The sequence below is a fragment of the Entelurus aequoreus genome, linkage group LG11, assembly GCF_033978785.1.
Source record: "Entelurus aequoreus isolate RoL-2023_Sb linkage group LG11, RoL_Eaeq_v1.1, whole genome shotgun sequence".
Classification (NCBI taxonomy): Eukaryota; Metazoa; Chordata; class Actinopteri; order Syngnathiformes; family Syngnathidae; genus Entelurus; species Entelurus aequoreus.
In genome coordinates, this window is record NC_084741.1 from 11,800,304 (window position 1) to 11,817,020 (window position 16,717).

Sequence of the window (16,717 nt, forward strand, 5' to 3'; positions counted from 1 at the left end):
TCTCCTCAGTTCCCAAACCTTTACTGAGTGTTGTTAAAAGGAAAGGCCATGTAACAGTGGTGAACATGCCCTTTCCCAACTACTTTGGCACGTGTTGCAGCCATGAAATTCTAAGTTAATTATTATTTGCAAAAAAAAAAAAAAAGTTTAGGAGGCCACGGGGAAGACCTAGGACACGTTGGGAAGACTATGTCTCCCGACTGGCCTGGGAACTCCTAGGGATCCCCCGGGAGGAGCTGGACCAAGTGGCTGGGGAGAGGGAAGTCTGGGCTTCTCTGCTTACGATAAGCGGAAGAAGATGGATGGATGGATGGATGGATAGTACTTCAAGATAGTGGATAGGAACATTTTCTAATAAAGTAGTCCAACAAAATGGTCTTTTTTAGATTTTATTTGAAAAGCTCCAGCAATTTTTAGCCAGTGTGGAAGGTATGCGCTTGGCTCCTTTGACACAGAATACAAGGTGAGAAGGAGGGAGCAGGCACAGTTTGGGAGGGGGGGAGCATGTAACACAACAACAGTGGAAATTACCCACTGCTTTTAGACAATGGTGCACTGTTAACCCCAATAGAGAAGCGGTTACTTTGGCAATGAAACTGAGCGGCTAGAACAGAGAAGTTATTTTCCAAACGAGTGAACGGCAGATTAGTGACAGCAGCTAAAACTCCGCTTTCAGGTCAAATCGAAAGGGACTAACTCCCGCACAGAGGAATCATTCAGACTATTTTCTACATCAAAACATATAAAAGGCAAAGAAAAAGCGTGTTGCTGGTCAAAGTGTTGGCGTGTGAAGTAGACCACTGACTTTCTCAATCTGCTGGACCAAGAACTGCTTGTCCCGGCCCTCCTGTGACACCAAACACCATGCAGGTGACACCTAACACCATGCAGGTGACACCTAACACCATGCAGGTGACACCAAACACCATGCAGGTGACACCTGTGCACCATGCAGATGACACCAAACACCATGCAGGTGACACCTAACACCATGCAGGTGACACCTAACACCATGCAGGTGACACCTAACACCATGCAGATGACACCAAACACCATGCAGGTGACACCAAACACCATGCAGGTGACACCTAACACCATGCAGGTGACACCTAACACCATGCAGATGACACCAAACACCATGCAGGTGACACCAAACACCATGCAGGTGACACCTAACACCATGCAGGTGACACCTAACACCATGCAGATGACACCAAACACCATGCAGGTGACACCTAACACCATGCAGGTGACACCAAACACCATGCAGGTGACACCTAACACCATGCAGGTGACACCAAACACCATGCAGGTGACACCTAACACCATGCAGGTGACACCTAACACAATGCAGGTGACACAAAACACCATGCAGGTGACACCTAACACCATGCAGGTGACACCAAACACCATGCAGGTGACACCAAACACCATGTAGGTGACACCTAACACCATGCAGGTGACACCAAACACCATGCAGGTGACACCAAACACCATGCAGGTGACACCTAACACCATGCAGGTGACACCAAACACCATGCAGGTGACACCTAACACCATGCAGGTGACACCAAAAACCATGCAGGTGACACCTAACACCATGCAGGTGACACCTAACACCATGCAGGTGACACCTGTGCACCCTGCAGGTGACACCTGTGCACCCTGCAGGTGACACCTGTGTGCTATTACGCAGGTTTATTGAACTTTTTATTGCCAAAGCTTTTCTTTTACACCAATTTTATGGAACTGGACTTTTTGTGTTTGAATTTTGGGGAATTGTGAATTATATTTATATAGCGCTTTTCTCTAGTGACTCAAAGTGCTTTACATAGTGAAACCCAATATCTAAGTGACATTTAAAGCAGCGTGGGTGGCACTGGGAGCAGGTGGGTAAAGTGTCTTGCCCAAGGACACACCGGCAGTGACTAGGATGGCAGAAGCAGGAATCGAACCTGGAACCCTCAAGTTGCTGGCATTTTTTGAATACTTTTATTTTTATTTATTATGCTGACAATTTGCTTGAAACACATTTGGGAATGAAAATGTAAAGTTTAAAAATGTTGTCTTTTAAAAGTCATTGTAGAAAATTCAGTGTTTAAAATTTTAGTGTGTAAAAATTCAGTGTTTAAACGATTAGGTTTTTTTATTCAGTGTGTAAAAATTCAGTGTTTTAAAATTCAGTGTAGAAAATTTTAGTGTTTGAAAATTTAGTGTAGAAAAATTTAGTGTTTTAAAATTCAGTGTTTAAATATTCAGTCATTTAAAATGTAGTGTTTAAAAATTTAGTGTGTAGAAATCCAGTGCTTTAAAGTGTAGTGTTTTAAAATTCAGTGTAGAAAAATTCATTGTAGAAAATTTTAGTCTTTGAAAATTTAGTGTATAAAAATGTAGTGTTTTAAAATTCAGTCATTCAAAATGTAGAGTTTAAAATTCAGTGTAGAAAATTTTAGTGTTTTAAAATTTAGTGTATAAAAATTCAGTTTAAAAAAATTTAGTGTATGAAAATTCAGTGTTTACATTTTCAGTCATTTAAAATGTAGTGTTTAAAATTTCATGTAGACAAATTCAGTGTTTAAAAATTTAGTATGTGAAAGTGTGTTTAAAAATTCAGTGTAGAAAAATTCAGTGTTTTAAGATTTAGTGTTCAATATTCAGTGTTTAAATATTTAGTGTATAAAAGTGTGTTTAAAAATTCTCTGTTTTAAAATTTAGTGTTTAAAAATTCAGTGTATAAAATTTTTATGTTTGAAAATTCATTGTATAAAAATGTCTTGTTTTAAAATTTTATGTACAAAAACACAGTGTTTAAAAATGTAGTGTTTTAAAATTCAGTATAGAAAATGTTTGTTTGAAAATTTAGTGTATAAAAATTGTGTTTTAAAATTCAGTGTAGAAAAATTCGGTTTTTAAACAATTTAGTGTATGAAAATTCAGTGTTTGAATATTCAGTCATTTAAAATGTAGTGTTTAAAATTTCAGGGTAGACAAATTCAGTGTTTAAAAATGTTGTGTAAAAGTGTTTAAAAATTCAGTGTAGAAAAATTCAGTGTAGAAAAATGTAATGTTTAATATTCAGTGTTTAAATATTTAGTGTATAAAAGTGTGTTTAAAAATTATGTGTTTTAAAATGTAGTGTTTAAAAATTCAGTGTATAACATTTTTGTGTTTGAAAATTCAGTGTATAATAATGTAGTGTTTTAAAATTCAGTGTCGAAAAATTCAGTGTTTTAAAATTGAGTATTTAAGATTCAGTGTTTAAAAATGTAGTGTTTTAAAATTGAGTGTTAAAAAATGTAGTGTTTTATAATTCAGTGTACAAAAATACAGTGTTTGAAAATGTAGTGTTTTAAAATTCAGTGTAGAAAATTTTAGTGTTTGTAAATTTAGTGTATAAAAATGTAGTGTTTAAAAATTCAGTGTATAACATTCTTGTGTTTGAAAATTCAGTGTAAAAAAATGTAGTCTTTTAAAAATAGGTGTAGAAAAATTCAGTGTTTTAAAATGTAGTATTTGAGATTCAGTGTTTAAAAATGTAGTGTTTTAAAATTTAGTGTTAAAAAATGTAGTGTTTTGAAATTCAGTGTCGAATAATTGAGTGTAGAAAATTTTAGTGTTTGTAAATTTAGTGTATAAAAATGTAGTGTTTTAAAATTCAGTCTATTAAAAGTCAGTGGTTTAAAATTTCAGTGTTTAAATATTCAGTCATTTAAAATGTAGTGTTTAAAATTTCCGTGTTGACAAATTTAGTGTTTTAAAATGTTGTGTGTAAAAGTGTGTTTAAAAATTCAGTGTAGAAAAATTCAGTGTTTTAAAATGTAGGTATGAAAATTCAGTGCTTAAATATTTAGTGTATAAAAGTGTGTTTAAAAATTCTGTTTTAAAAATTCAGTGTATAAAAATTTAGTGTTTTAAAATTTTGTGTATGAAAATTCAGTGTTTAAATATTCAGTCGTTTAAAAAGTAGTGTTTAAAATGTAGTGTTTAAAATTTCAGTGTAGACAAATTCAGTGTTTAAAAATGTAGTGTATAAAAGTGTGTTTAAAAATTTAGTGTATAAAATAGTGTTTTAAAATGTAGTGTTTAAAACTTCAGTGTAGATAAATTCAGTGTTTTAAAACTTTGTTTAAAAATTCAGTGAATTAAAATTAAATGTATACAATTTTAGTGTTTTAAAATTCAGTGTTTTAAAATGTAGTGTTTAACATTTCAGTGCAGAAAAATTGAGTGTTTAAAAATTCAATGTATAAGTCAATGTATACAATTGTAGTGTTTTAAAATTCAGTGTATAAAAATTCAGTGTTTTAAAATGTAGTGTTTTAAAATTAAGTGTTTAAAATTTCAGTGTGTTTAAAATTTCAGTGTAGATGAATTCAGTGGATTAAAATTCAATGTATAAAATTTTAGTGTTTTAAAATTGAGTGTTTCAAAATTCAATGTATAAAAAGTCAACGTATAAAATTTGTGTTTTAAAATTCAGTGTTTCAAAATGTAGTGTTTTAAAACTTTGTGTATAAAAATTCAGTGTTTAAAAAATGTAGTGTTTTATAATTCAGTGTATAAAGATAGTGTTTTAAAATGTGGTGTTTTAAAATTCAGTGTATTAAAATTCAATGTATAACATTTTAGTGTTTAAAAATTCAGTGTATAATAATTCAGTGTTTAAAAATGCAGTCGTTTAAAATGAAGTGTTATAAAAAATGTGGTGCTTTATAATTCAGTGTTTAAAACTTCAGTGTAGAAAAATTCAGTGTTTTAAAATTGAGTGTGTTTAAAAAAATAAGAAAGAAATCAGTTTACCAAAATAAAATGCTAAAACTTCAGTGTAAAAAAACCCGAAAAACTTTGGTAATAAAGACACAAATTAACCTGCGTAAAAATGTTTGAAAAACATTCTCAGCTTACCTGTTTGAGTTGAGCTCGCAGCAAAGTAACACTTCTTCCATACACGGCAGACAGAGCTATGAAGTAACACATCGCCACACTGTGGACAAACACAACATTACACCTGTGCATTGTGTACTGTGGGCGTGTGTGTGTGTGTGTGTGTGTGTGTGTGTGTGTGTGTGTGTGTGTGTGTGTGTGTGTGTGTGTGTGTGTGTGTGTGTGTGTGTGTGTGACTGACCAAGACAAAGCGAAGAGAGGGATGGAGAAGGCCTGGGAGCCGACGAAGAAGAGAAAGTCCTTGGTGAGGTCAGAGAGGCGATAGAAGACAGTCGGCACGATGGCCCACATGGAGGTGAAGGAGCGGAAGGGCCCGCACGCCATTGAAGGACGGATCCTATACAGACAACAATGTCTCTTTACCATCACGCCCTTGGTAGAACTCCAACACCCCCCGCAGGATTTTGATGGGCCTGCTATCGGTGCTGTGGGCTAGCATGCTAACATTAGATAACATACTGCTAAGATGGCGCAGAGTATCAAAAGCCATGACTTTTAGCTTTAAACAACTACACAGGAATACTAGAAGCTAAGGTAACTTTAGCACAGGAATACTAGAAGCTAAGGTAGCTTTAGCACAGGAATACTAGAAGCTAAGGTAACTTTAGCACAGGAATACTAGACGCTAAGGTAGCTTTAGCACAGGAATACTAGAAGCTAAGGTAACTTTAGCACAGGTATACTAGAAGCTAAGGTAACTTTAGCACAGGAATACTAGAAGTTAAGGTAGCTTTAGCACAAGAATACTAGAAGCTAAGGTAACTTAGCACAGGAATACTAGAAGCTAAGGTAACTTAGCACAGGAATACTAGAAGCTAAGGTAGCTTTAGCACAGGAATACTAGAAGCTAAGGTAGCTTTAGCACAGGAATACTAGAAGCTAAGGTAGCTTTAGCACAGGAATACTAGAAGCTAAGGTAACTTTAGCACAGGAATACTAGAAGTTAAGGTAGCTTTAGCACAGGAATACTAGAAGCTAAGGTAACTTAGCACAGGAATACTAGCAGCTAAGGTAACTTTAGCACAGGAATACTAGAAGCTTAGGTAGCTTTAGCACAGGAATACTAGAAGCTAAGGTAACTTTAGCACAGGAATACTAGAAGCTAAGGTAACTTTAGCACAGGAATACTAGAAGCTAAGGTAACTTTAGCACAGGAATACTAGAAGCTAAGGTAACTTTAGCACAGGAATACTAGAAGCTAAGGTAACTTTAGCACAGGAATACTAGAAGCTAAGGTAACTTTAGCACAGGAATACTAGAAGCTAAGGTAACTTTAGCACAGGAATACTAGAAGCTAAGGTAACTTTAGCACAGGAATACTAGACGCTAAGGTAGCTTTAGCACAGGAATACTAGAAGCTAAGGTAACTTTAGCACAGGTATACTAGAAGCTAAGGTAACTTTAGCACAGGAATACTAGAAGTTAAGGTAGCTTTAGCACAGGAATACTAGAAGCTAAGGTAACTTAGCACAGGAATACTAGCAGCTAAGGTAACTTTAGCACAGGAATACTAGAAGCTTAGGTAGCTTTAGCACAGGAATACTAGAAGCTAAGGTAACTTTAGCACAGGAATACTAGAAGCTAAGGTAACTTTAGCACAGGAATACTAGAAGCTAAGGTAACTTTAGCACAGGAATACTAGAAGCTAAGGTAACTTTAGCACAGGAATACTAGAAGCTAAGGTAACTTTAGCACAGGAATACTAGAAGCTAAGGTAACTTTAGCACAGGAATACTAGAAGCTAAGGTAACTTAGCACAGGAATACTAGAAGCTAAGGTAACTTTAGCACAGGAATACTAGAAGCTAAAGTAGCTTTAGCACAGGAATACTAGAAGCTAAGGTAGCTTTAGCACAGGAATACTAGAAGCTAAGGTAACTTTAGCACAGGAATACTAGAAGCTAAGGTAACTTTACCACAGGAATAGTAGAAGCTAAGGTAACTTAGCACAGGAATACTAGAAGCTAAGGTAGCTTTAGCACAGGAATACTAGAAGCTAAGGTAACTTAGCACAGGAATACTAGAAGCTAAGGTAACTTTAGCACAGGAATACTAGAAGCTAAAGTAGCTTTAGCACAGGAATACTAGAAGCTAAGGTAGCTTTAGCACAGGAATACTAGAAGCTAAGGTAACTTTAGCACAGGAATACTAGAAGCTAAAGTAGCTTTAGCACAGGAATACTAGAAGCTAAGGTAACTTTAGCACAGGAATACTAGAAGCTAAGGTAGCTTTAGCACAGGAATACTAGAAGCTAAGGTAACTTAGCACAGGAATACTAGAAGCTAAGGTAACTTTAGCACAGGAATACTAGAAGCTAAAGTAGCTTTAGCACAGGAATACTAGAAGCTAAGGTAGCTTTAGCACAGGAATACTAGAAGCTAAGGTAACTTTAGCACAGGAATACTAGAAGCTAAAGTAGCTTTAGCACAGGAATACTAGAAGCTAAGGTAACTTTAGCACAGGAATACTAGAAACTAAGGTAACTTAGCACAGGAATTCTAGAAGCTAAAGTAGCTTTAGCACAGGAATACTAGAAGCTAAGGTAACTTTAGCACAGGAATACTAGAAGCTAAGGTAACTTCAGCACAGGAATACTAGAAGTTAAGGTAACTTAGCACAGGAATACTAGAAGCTAAGGTAACTTAGCACAGGAATACTAGAAGCTAAGGTAACTTTAGCACAGGAATACTAGAAGCTAAGGTAACTTAGCACAGGAATACTAGAAGCTAAGGTAACTTTAGCACAGGAATCATGAGCTGGAAAAGCAGAATGCCAACGTTTCTGTTGCAAATGCAAACAATGAAGCCACGTCGAGTAAGCGGAGAAGGCAGGCTTAAATAGAGTCTCTGATGAGCAACAGGTGCGCGTACAAGGCAGGTGAAAATCATAAGTAACCATGGTGACTAAAAAGTGCACAAAACAACTAAGGAAGTCCAAAACTAACAGAACATAACTAAACAAAACATGATCCGACCACATCATAATACATCACAGTTTCATATCATTTCACTTTACAGGAGTAGGAAGAAGTGAAGCTTATTTAATCCTACCCCTTTCCCACTTCATACAAATATATACATCATTTACTGACCTTTTTATAATAAAATATTTGTGAATTAGTATATACAACAGTTTTGTAATGACATTTTAAATTTCCCGCCAAACTTCCGGCTGAAAACGTTTCGATATGATGACGTATGCGCGTGACGTCAATGGTTGACGCGGAAGTATTCGGAGCCCATTGAATCCAATACAAAAAGCTCTGTTTTCATCTCAAAACTCCACAGTATTCTGGACATCTGTGTTGGTGGATCTTTTGCAATTTGTTTAATGAACAATGGAGACAGCAAAGAAGAAAGCTGTAGGTGGGATTGGTGTATTAGCGGCTGGCTGCAGCAACACAACCAGGAGGACTTTGAGAAGGATAGCAAACGCGCTAGCCGCCGACCTCACCTTGACTTCCTCCGTCTCCGGGCCGCCGACTGCATCGGTGATCGGGTGAAGTCCTTCGTCGTACCGTCGATCGCTGGAACGCAGGTGAGCACGGGTCGTGATGAGCAGATGAGGGCTGGCTGGCGTAGGTGGAAAGCTTATGTTTTTAGCAGTTAGATATGGTAATACTATAGTAGCGAGCAGTCAGATATGGTAATACTATAGTAGCGAGCAGTCAGATATGGTAATACCATAGTAGCGAGCAGTCAGATATGGTAATACTATAGTAGCGAGCAGTCAGATATGGTAATACTATAGTAGCGAGCAGTCAGATATGGTAATACCATAGTAGCGAGCAGTCAGATATGGTAATACCATAGTAGCGAGCAGTCAGATATGGTAATACTATAGTAGCGAGCAGTCAGATATGGTAATACTATAGTAGCGAGCAGTCAGATATGGTAATACTATAGTAGCGAGCAGTCAGATATGGTAATACTATAGTAGCGAGCAGTCAGATATGGTAATACTATAGTAGCGAGCAGTCAGATATGGTAATACCATAGTAGCGAGCAGTCAGATATGGTAATACCATAGTAGCGAGCAGTCAGATATGGTAATACCATAGTAGCGAGCAGTCAGATATGGTAATACCATAGTAGCGAGCAGTCAGATATGGTAATACCATAGTAGCGAGCAGTCAGATATGGTAATACTATAGTAGCGAGCAGTCAGATATGGTAATACTATAGTAGCGAGCAGTCAGATATGGTAATACCATAGTAGCGAGCAGGCAGATATGGTAATACCATAGTAGTGAGCAGTCAGATATGGTAATACCATAGTAGCGAGCAGTCAGATATGGTAATGCCATAGTAGCGAGCAGTCAGATATGGTAATACCATAGTAGCGAGCAGTCAGATATGGTAATGCCATAGTAGCGAGCAGGCAGATATGGTAATACCATAGTAGCGAGCAGTCAGATATGGTAATACCATAGTAGCGAGCAGTCAGATATGGTAATACCATAGTAGCGAGAGTCAGATATGGTAATACCATAGTAGCGAGCAGTCAGATATGGTAATACCATAGTAGGTAATACTATAGTAGCGAGCAGTCAGATATGGTCTTGAAAATGAGAGTCCAGAACGCGAAATGGACATTCACAGTGACTTTTATCTCCACGACAATACATCGGCGAAGCACTTTAGCTACGGAGCTAACGTGATAGCATCAGGCTCAAATGCAGATAGAAACAAAATAAATAAATCCCTGACTGGAAGGATAGACAGCAGATCAACAATACTATTAAACCATGGACATGTAACTACACGGTTAATGCTTTCCAGCCTGGCAAAGCTTAACAATGCTGATGCTAATGACGCCATTGAAGCTAACTTAGCAACGGGACCTCACAGAGCTATGCTAAAAACATTAGCTATCCACCTACGCCAGCCAGCCCTCATCTGTTCATCAACACCCGTGCTCACCTGTGTTCCAGCGATCGACGGCGCGACAAAGGACTTCACCCGATCATCCGTGCGGTCGGCGGCTAGCGTTGGCTAGCGCGTCTGCTATCCAAGTAAAAGTCCTCCTGGTTGTGTTGCTGCAGCCAGCCGCTAATACACCGATCCCACCTACAACTTTCTTCTTTGCAGTCTCCATTGTTCATTAAACAAATTGCAAAAGATTCACCAACACAGATGTCCAGAATATTGTGGAATTTTGAGATGAAAACAGAGCTTTTTGTATTGGATACAATGTGTCCCAATACTTCCGTTTAACTATTGACGTCACGCGCATACGTCATCATACATAGACGTTTTCAACCGGAAGTTTTGCGGGAAATTTACAATGTCACTTTATAAGTTAACCCGGCCGTATTGGCATGTGTTGCAATGTTAAGATTTCATCATTGATATATAAACTATCAGACTGCGTGGTCGCTAGTAGTGGCTTTCAGTAGGCCTTTAATGACCACTTCCACAAGACGGCCATGTTGGATGCCGTATTCGCCCAATTGTTTCATTGGGACACTGAAGAAGAAGAATTGGAGGGATTCGTGGATGAGGAATAAGTTCAGTTCAGTTGAGCTTTACATGTTTATTTTGTGTGTTGTGTTGTGTGACATTAACGTTTGAGCAAGGTTGAGTTATTGATATATTGTTATTGCTCTGCACTATTTCCAGTGTTACTATATTGTGATATCACTAATGTTTGATTTACGTAACAGTATCAGACTGTTGGTTACGTGTTTATTGAATCAGGGAAAAGTACCCCTCCACTATGTGATATAAATGTTGCACTACATGTTATACCTTGCTGTTGTTAAAGGATAAACCAAACACCACGTCACTGACTTTACCTCGGGGGGAAATAATAAAACAGCTGTTTATTCATTTTGGGAGTTGTCAGAACGCTGCTTTGTAATCTATTAATAAAGTTTGACTGACCTATCTGACTGTTTTGTTGACATTCCCTTTAGCGCAGCTCCATCTAATGCAGGGGTGTCCAAACTTTCTCCACTGAGGGCCGCACGTTGAAAAATCAAAGCTAGCAGGGGCCATTTTGATATTTTTTCTTTTAAAAACCAATACAATATATGTATAGAAAATATACATTTAGGCTTCCACTCAGACTTGATCCCGGGGACCCCAACAGGTTTTGGTCCAAAAAATATAAAAAATGTGTCATTATTCAGTATTATTATTTGTAGAGATAACGATAAATGCGTTAAAATGTAATATCGGAAATTATCGGTATCGTTTTTTTAATTATCAGTATCGGGTTTTTTTTTTTTTTTTTTTTAATTAAATCCACATAAAAAACACAAGATACACTTACAATTAGTGCACCAACCCAAAAAAAAAACCTCCCCCATTTACACTCATTCACACAAAAGGGTTGTTTCTTTCTGTTATTAATATTCTGGTTCCTACATTATATATCAATATATATCAATACAGTCTGCAAGGGATACAGTCCGTAAGCACACATGATTGTGCGTGCTGCTGGTCCACTAATAATACTAACCTTTAACAGTTAATTTTACAAATTTTCATTAATTACTAGTTTATATGTTACTGTTTTTATATTGTTTTACTTTCTTTTTTATTCAAGAAAATGTTTTTAATTTATTTATCTTATTTTATTTGATTCATTTTTTTTTAAAAGTACCTTATCTTCACCATACCTGGTTGTCCAAATTAGGCATAATAATGTGTTAATTCCACGACTGCATATATCGGTATCGGTTGATATCGGTATCAGTAATTAAAAAAGCCATTATCGGACATCCCTAATTATTTGTGTTATTATTAAAGATTTTAAATCTCTAGATCAACATTAGGTCTATCTGTCAATAGAACATTTTTTAAAGATGTAAATTGTATGCTCTTTTTGTCAAAGAAAACCCTTTTTTTTAATGAAAAAAACACAAAATATGCAATATTTTCACCCCAAAAAATTTTTAAGTGGGATATTTGACATTATATAATAATTGGATCCTTAAAAAGGTCTATAACTCATAACACTATTGATTTTAATTCGTTATTATTTTTTGAGCAATGACACTTAAAAACTAATCACACTAAAATTGTAGGGGATCCAAAAGGGTCCTACTCATTAAAGTGTTAAAAAATAAATTATATATATATTTTTTTATCTGTTTACTTTTAACACAATAATCTCGAGATCAACTTCAGATCTATCCGTCAATTATAAGTGTTATTGTTGTTTATGTTTTTTGTTTGTCCGTTTTAGGCCCTTTAAAAAAAACAGCTCGTTTTTTACATGGCAAACACAAAATATGCAACATTTTCCCCAAAAAATATCTAAAAATATTTAATGTGACATAATTGGAGCCTTGAATAGGTCAATAATTCATAATGACATTGATTTTGATTCATTATTATTTTTTAAAGAAAGAAACAGCCTGCATGGCAGCTTAGTGTTATTAGAGTAAACATTGCTACATTTTCTTGTTACATTTCACCTGGTTGCTCTTTAAATAACACTTTTAATGTTTTTTATTTTTTTCAATCGTATTTTTTAAATGTGCCGTGGGGCCGTTAAAAAATGACCTGCGGGCCGCACTTTGGACACCCCTGATCTAATGGATGCGTAACGTAACCCCAGCCTCTACTGTAGCGTCTATTCTATGCGCCTTATAATGCGGTGCGCCTTATATGTGAACACAGTTTTAAAATAGGCCATTCATTGAAGGTGCGCCTTATAATCCGGTGTGCCTTATAGTGCGGAAAATACAGTATTTGGGAATGTCCGGCGGGCCACGTTGAAAAGCTTAACGGGCCGCCTTCATTCACCCAGGTCTGGTTTAAAGGAATAACATGAGCTAAAGAGCTAGCATAAAGGCAGAGGTGGGTAGTAACGTGCTAGATTTACTCCGTTACATCTACTTGAGTAACTTTTGGGATCAATTGTACTTCTAAGAGTAGTTTTAATGCAACATACTTTGACTTTTACTTGAGTATATCTATAGAGAAGAAACGCTACTTTTACTCCGCTCCATTTATCTACATTCAGCTCACTACTCGCTACTGATTTTTATCCATCTGTTAATGCACGCTTTGTTTGTTTTGGTCCGTCAGACAGACCTTCAAAGTAGGATCTATCGCATGCCTGCGTTTCACCAATCAAATACAGTCACTGGTGACGTTTGACTCCGTTTCACCAATCAAATGCAGTCACTGGTGACGTTTGACTCCGTTTCACCAATCAAATACAGTCACTGGTGACGTTTGACTCCGTTTCACCAATCAGATGCAGTCACTGGTGACGTTTGACTCCGTTTCACCAATCAAATGCAGTCACTGGTGACGTTTGACTCTGTTTCACCAATCAAACAGAGCCAGGCGGTCACATGAGCTTACATGAACTCAACGTCAAATTTGAGGAAGCACATGGCGGTAAGTAACGTTAGTAGATATTTTGGCTGTCACCGTAGGCTGATGTTAGCTTCCCTGCTATGAATCACTGTCAAATGTACATCGTGTGGGGACATTTATTAACGCACTGCAGCCTCATAGACACACACACACACACACACACACACACACAGTCGCACACACACGCATGCATTGAAACACCAATCAGTGTGTTCCCAGGTGCAGCCCACACCTATCAGTTTATGGTTTGCGTAAAGGCTAACTTGTTATTTTCCTTTGTAATCTCTGCCTACTGAGCCTATGGTGCTGTTAAGTTATTGTGGCTCAATTTGCCTTCATTCGTTTTATGTTAATGTATTATTATTTAATATATATTATTGTTTTAGTTGCTTAAGAGATATTCCTGGCTCTGAATTTGCTCATTGCTATTTTTATGTTTTTGTGCATTATTTGTTGCCGTCATCATTAAACGAACAGGTTACTCATCAGTTACTCAGTACTTGAGTAGTTTTTTCACAACATACTTTTTACTTTTACTAAAGTAAATATTTAGGTGACTACTCCTTACTTTTACTTGAGTAATAAATCTCTTAAGTAACAGTACTCTTACTTGAGTACAATTTCTGGCTACTCTACCCACCTCTGCATAAAGGTTAGCATGCTACTCACTGAGCCACACTGTAGATGAGCACCAGGGAGGCCATGGCCCAACCAACCAGGAGCACCACCAGGAAGACGAAGGTGGAGGTGGTGGAGCGGAAGGTCTTGAGCGCGGGGCGACAGTTGTAGAAGAGAGTTATCTGAGGAGAACAGTTGTAGAAGAGAGTGATCTGAGGAGAACAGTTGTAGAAGAGAGTGATCTGAGGAGAACAGTTGTAGAAGAGAGTGATCTGAGGAGAACAGTTGTAGAAGAGAGTGATCTGAGGAGAACAGTTGTAGAAGAGAGTGACCTGAGGAGAACAGTTGTAGAAGAGAGTGATCTGAGGAGAACGGTTGTAGAAGAGAGTGATCTGAGGAGAACGGTTGTAGAAGAGAGTGACCTGAGGAGAACAGTTGTAGAAGAGAGTGATCTGAGGAGAACAGTTGTAGAAGAGAGTGATCTGAGGAGAACGGTTGTAGAAGAGAGTGACCTGAGGAGAACAGTTGTAGAAGAGAGTGATCCGAGGAGAACAGTTGTAGAAGAGAGTGATCTGAGGAGAACGGTTGTAGAAGAGAGTGACCTGAGGAGAACAGTTGTAGAAGAGAGTGACCTGAGGAGAACAGTTGTAGAAGAGAGTGACCTGAGGAGAACAGTTGTAGAAGAGAGTGACCTGAGGAGAACAGTTGTAGAAGAGAGACCTGAGGAGAACAGTTGTAGAAGAGAGTGATCTGAGGAGAACGGTTGTAGAAGAGAGTGATCTGAGGAGAACAGTTGTAGAAGAGAGTGATCTGAGGAGAACGGTTGTAGAAGAGAGTGACCTGAGGAGAACAGTTGTAGAAGAGAGTGATCTGAGGAGAACGGTTATAGAAGAGAGTGACCTGAGGAGAACAGTTGTAGAAGAGAGTGATCTGAGGAGAACGGTTGTAGAAGAGAGTGACCTGAGGAGAACAGTTGTAGAAGAGAGTGATCTGAGGAGAACGGTTGTAGAAGAGAGTGACCTGAGGAGAACAGTTGTAGAAGAGAGTGACCTGAGGAGAACAGTTGTAGAAGAGAGTGACCTGAGGAGAACAGTTGTAGAAGAGAGTGATCTGAGGAGAACAGTTGTAGAAGAGAGTGACCTGAGGAGAACAGTTGTAGAAGAGAGTGATCTGAGGAGAACAGTTGTAGAAGAGAGTGATCTGAGGAGAACAGTTGTAGAAGAGAGTGATCTGAGGAGAACAGTTGTAGAAGAGAGTGATCTGAGGAGAACAGTTGTAGAAGAGAGTGATCTGAGGAGAACAGTTGTAGAAGAGAGTGATCTGAGGAGAACAGTTGTAGAAGAGAGTGATCTGAAGAGAACAGTTGTAGAAGAGAGTGACCTGAGGAGAACAGTTGTAGAAGAGAGTGACCTGAGGAGAACAGTTGTAGAAGAGAGTGACCTGAGGAGAACAGTTGTAGAAGAGAGTGACCTGAGGAGAACAGTTGTAGAAGAGAGTGACCTGAGGAGAACAGTTGTAGAAGAGAGTGACCTGAGGAGAACAGTTGTAGAAGAGAGTGACCTGAGGAGAACTGTTGTAGAAGAGAGTGATCTGAGGAGAACAGTTGTAGAAGAGAGTGATCTGAGGAGAACAGTTGTAGAAGAGAGTGATCTGAGGAGAACAGTTGTAGAAGAGAGTGATCTGAGGAGAACAGTTGTAGAAGAGAGTGATCTGAGGAGAACAGTTGTAGAAGAGAGTGATCTGAGGAGAACAGTTGTAGAAGAGAGTGACCTGAGGAGAACAGTTGTAGAAGAGAGTGATCTGAGGAGAACAGTTGTAGAAGAGAGTGATCTGAGGAGAACAGTTGTAGAAGAGAGTTATCTGAGGTGAACAGTTGTAGAAGAGAGTGATCTGAGGAGAACAGTTGTAGAAGAGAGTGATCTGAGGAGAACGGTTGTAGAAGAGAGTGATCTGAGGAGAACAGTTGTAGAAGAGAGTGATCTGAGGAGAACAGTTGTAGAAGAGAGTGATCTGAGGAGAACAGTTGTAGAAGAGAGTGATCTGAGGAGAACAGTTGTAGAAGAGAGTGATCTGAGGAGAACAGTTGTAGAAGAGAGTGATCTGAGGAGAACAGTTGTAGAAGAGAGTGATCTGAGGAGAACAGTTGTAGAAGAGAGTGATCTGAGGAGACACGCTGGCTCAAAGCTGAGCGTCCAAGCAGAAGGTTGCCACCAGGCTCACCTTCTTGCAGTAGAAGACCATGACCAACTTGAGGGTGTTGATGAGGGGCAGCAGGGGGCAGAAGAGAGCCCCGGTCCAGACCACGGTCTGACCGTACACCAGACTCAGCACGTTGGCGGACATCACAAACTCCTGGCGCCCGAGCCAGCGAGCCAGCTTGTTGGAGCAGTTGTCTGCCAGCATCCTGGCAAACACCAAACCAGTACGCTCACGGGGCCAGAGTCCAGAGTCCAAGGTAAACCTGTTCCAGTTGTGTTGGCGCACCTGCGAGGGGACTCCACCAAGACCAGCACGGCCACGGTCACCATCAGATCGAAAAGTGTCAGCTTGTACATTTCTTGTCCCACTCGGCTTTCCCAGCACTGTTGTCGGCACAAACACATTTTATTTTGAAAAACTAATAACATTGAAAAGCATGTGTTTGCTTCATTATCCCCCCGTGTTTTATGGCATCTTCATTGATTATTTTGAAAAACTAATAACATTGAAAAGCATGTGTTTTATGGCATCTTCATTGATTATTTTGAAAAACTAATAACATTGAAAAGCATGTGTTTTATGGCATCTTCATTGATTCCCCCCCAGTATTGCAGTACT

The 16,717-nt window shown here is 38.3% G+C and overlaps 1 protein-coding gene across 1 annotated transcript in view; it reads right to left on the bottom strand.

Annotated features, from left to right (window-relative positions):
- Window positions 1-307: 307 nt before the first annotated feature.
- tmc4 (transmembrane channel-like 4) overlaps window positions 308-16,717 on the bottom strand; it is a 49,030-nt gene continuing 32,620 nt past the window's right edge. Inside the window, exons 13-18 of the mRNA XM_062062493.1 lie at window positions 16,385-16,482; window positions 16,121-16,304; window positions 13,952-14,082; window positions 5,126-5,281; window positions 4,906-4,984; window positions 308-847 (exon numbers count right to left, since the gene is read on the bottom strand). Of these exons, the coding sequence (XP_061918477.1) occupies window positions 773-847; window positions 4,906-4,984; window positions 5,126-5,281; window positions 13,952-14,082; window positions 16,121-16,304; window positions 16,385-16,482 (723 nt within the window). The 3' untranslated portion in view covers window positions 308-772. The remainder of the gene's footprint in view (window positions 848-4,905; window positions 4,985-5,125; window positions 5,282-13,951; window positions 14,083-16,120; window positions 16,305-16,384; window positions 16,483-16,717) is intronic.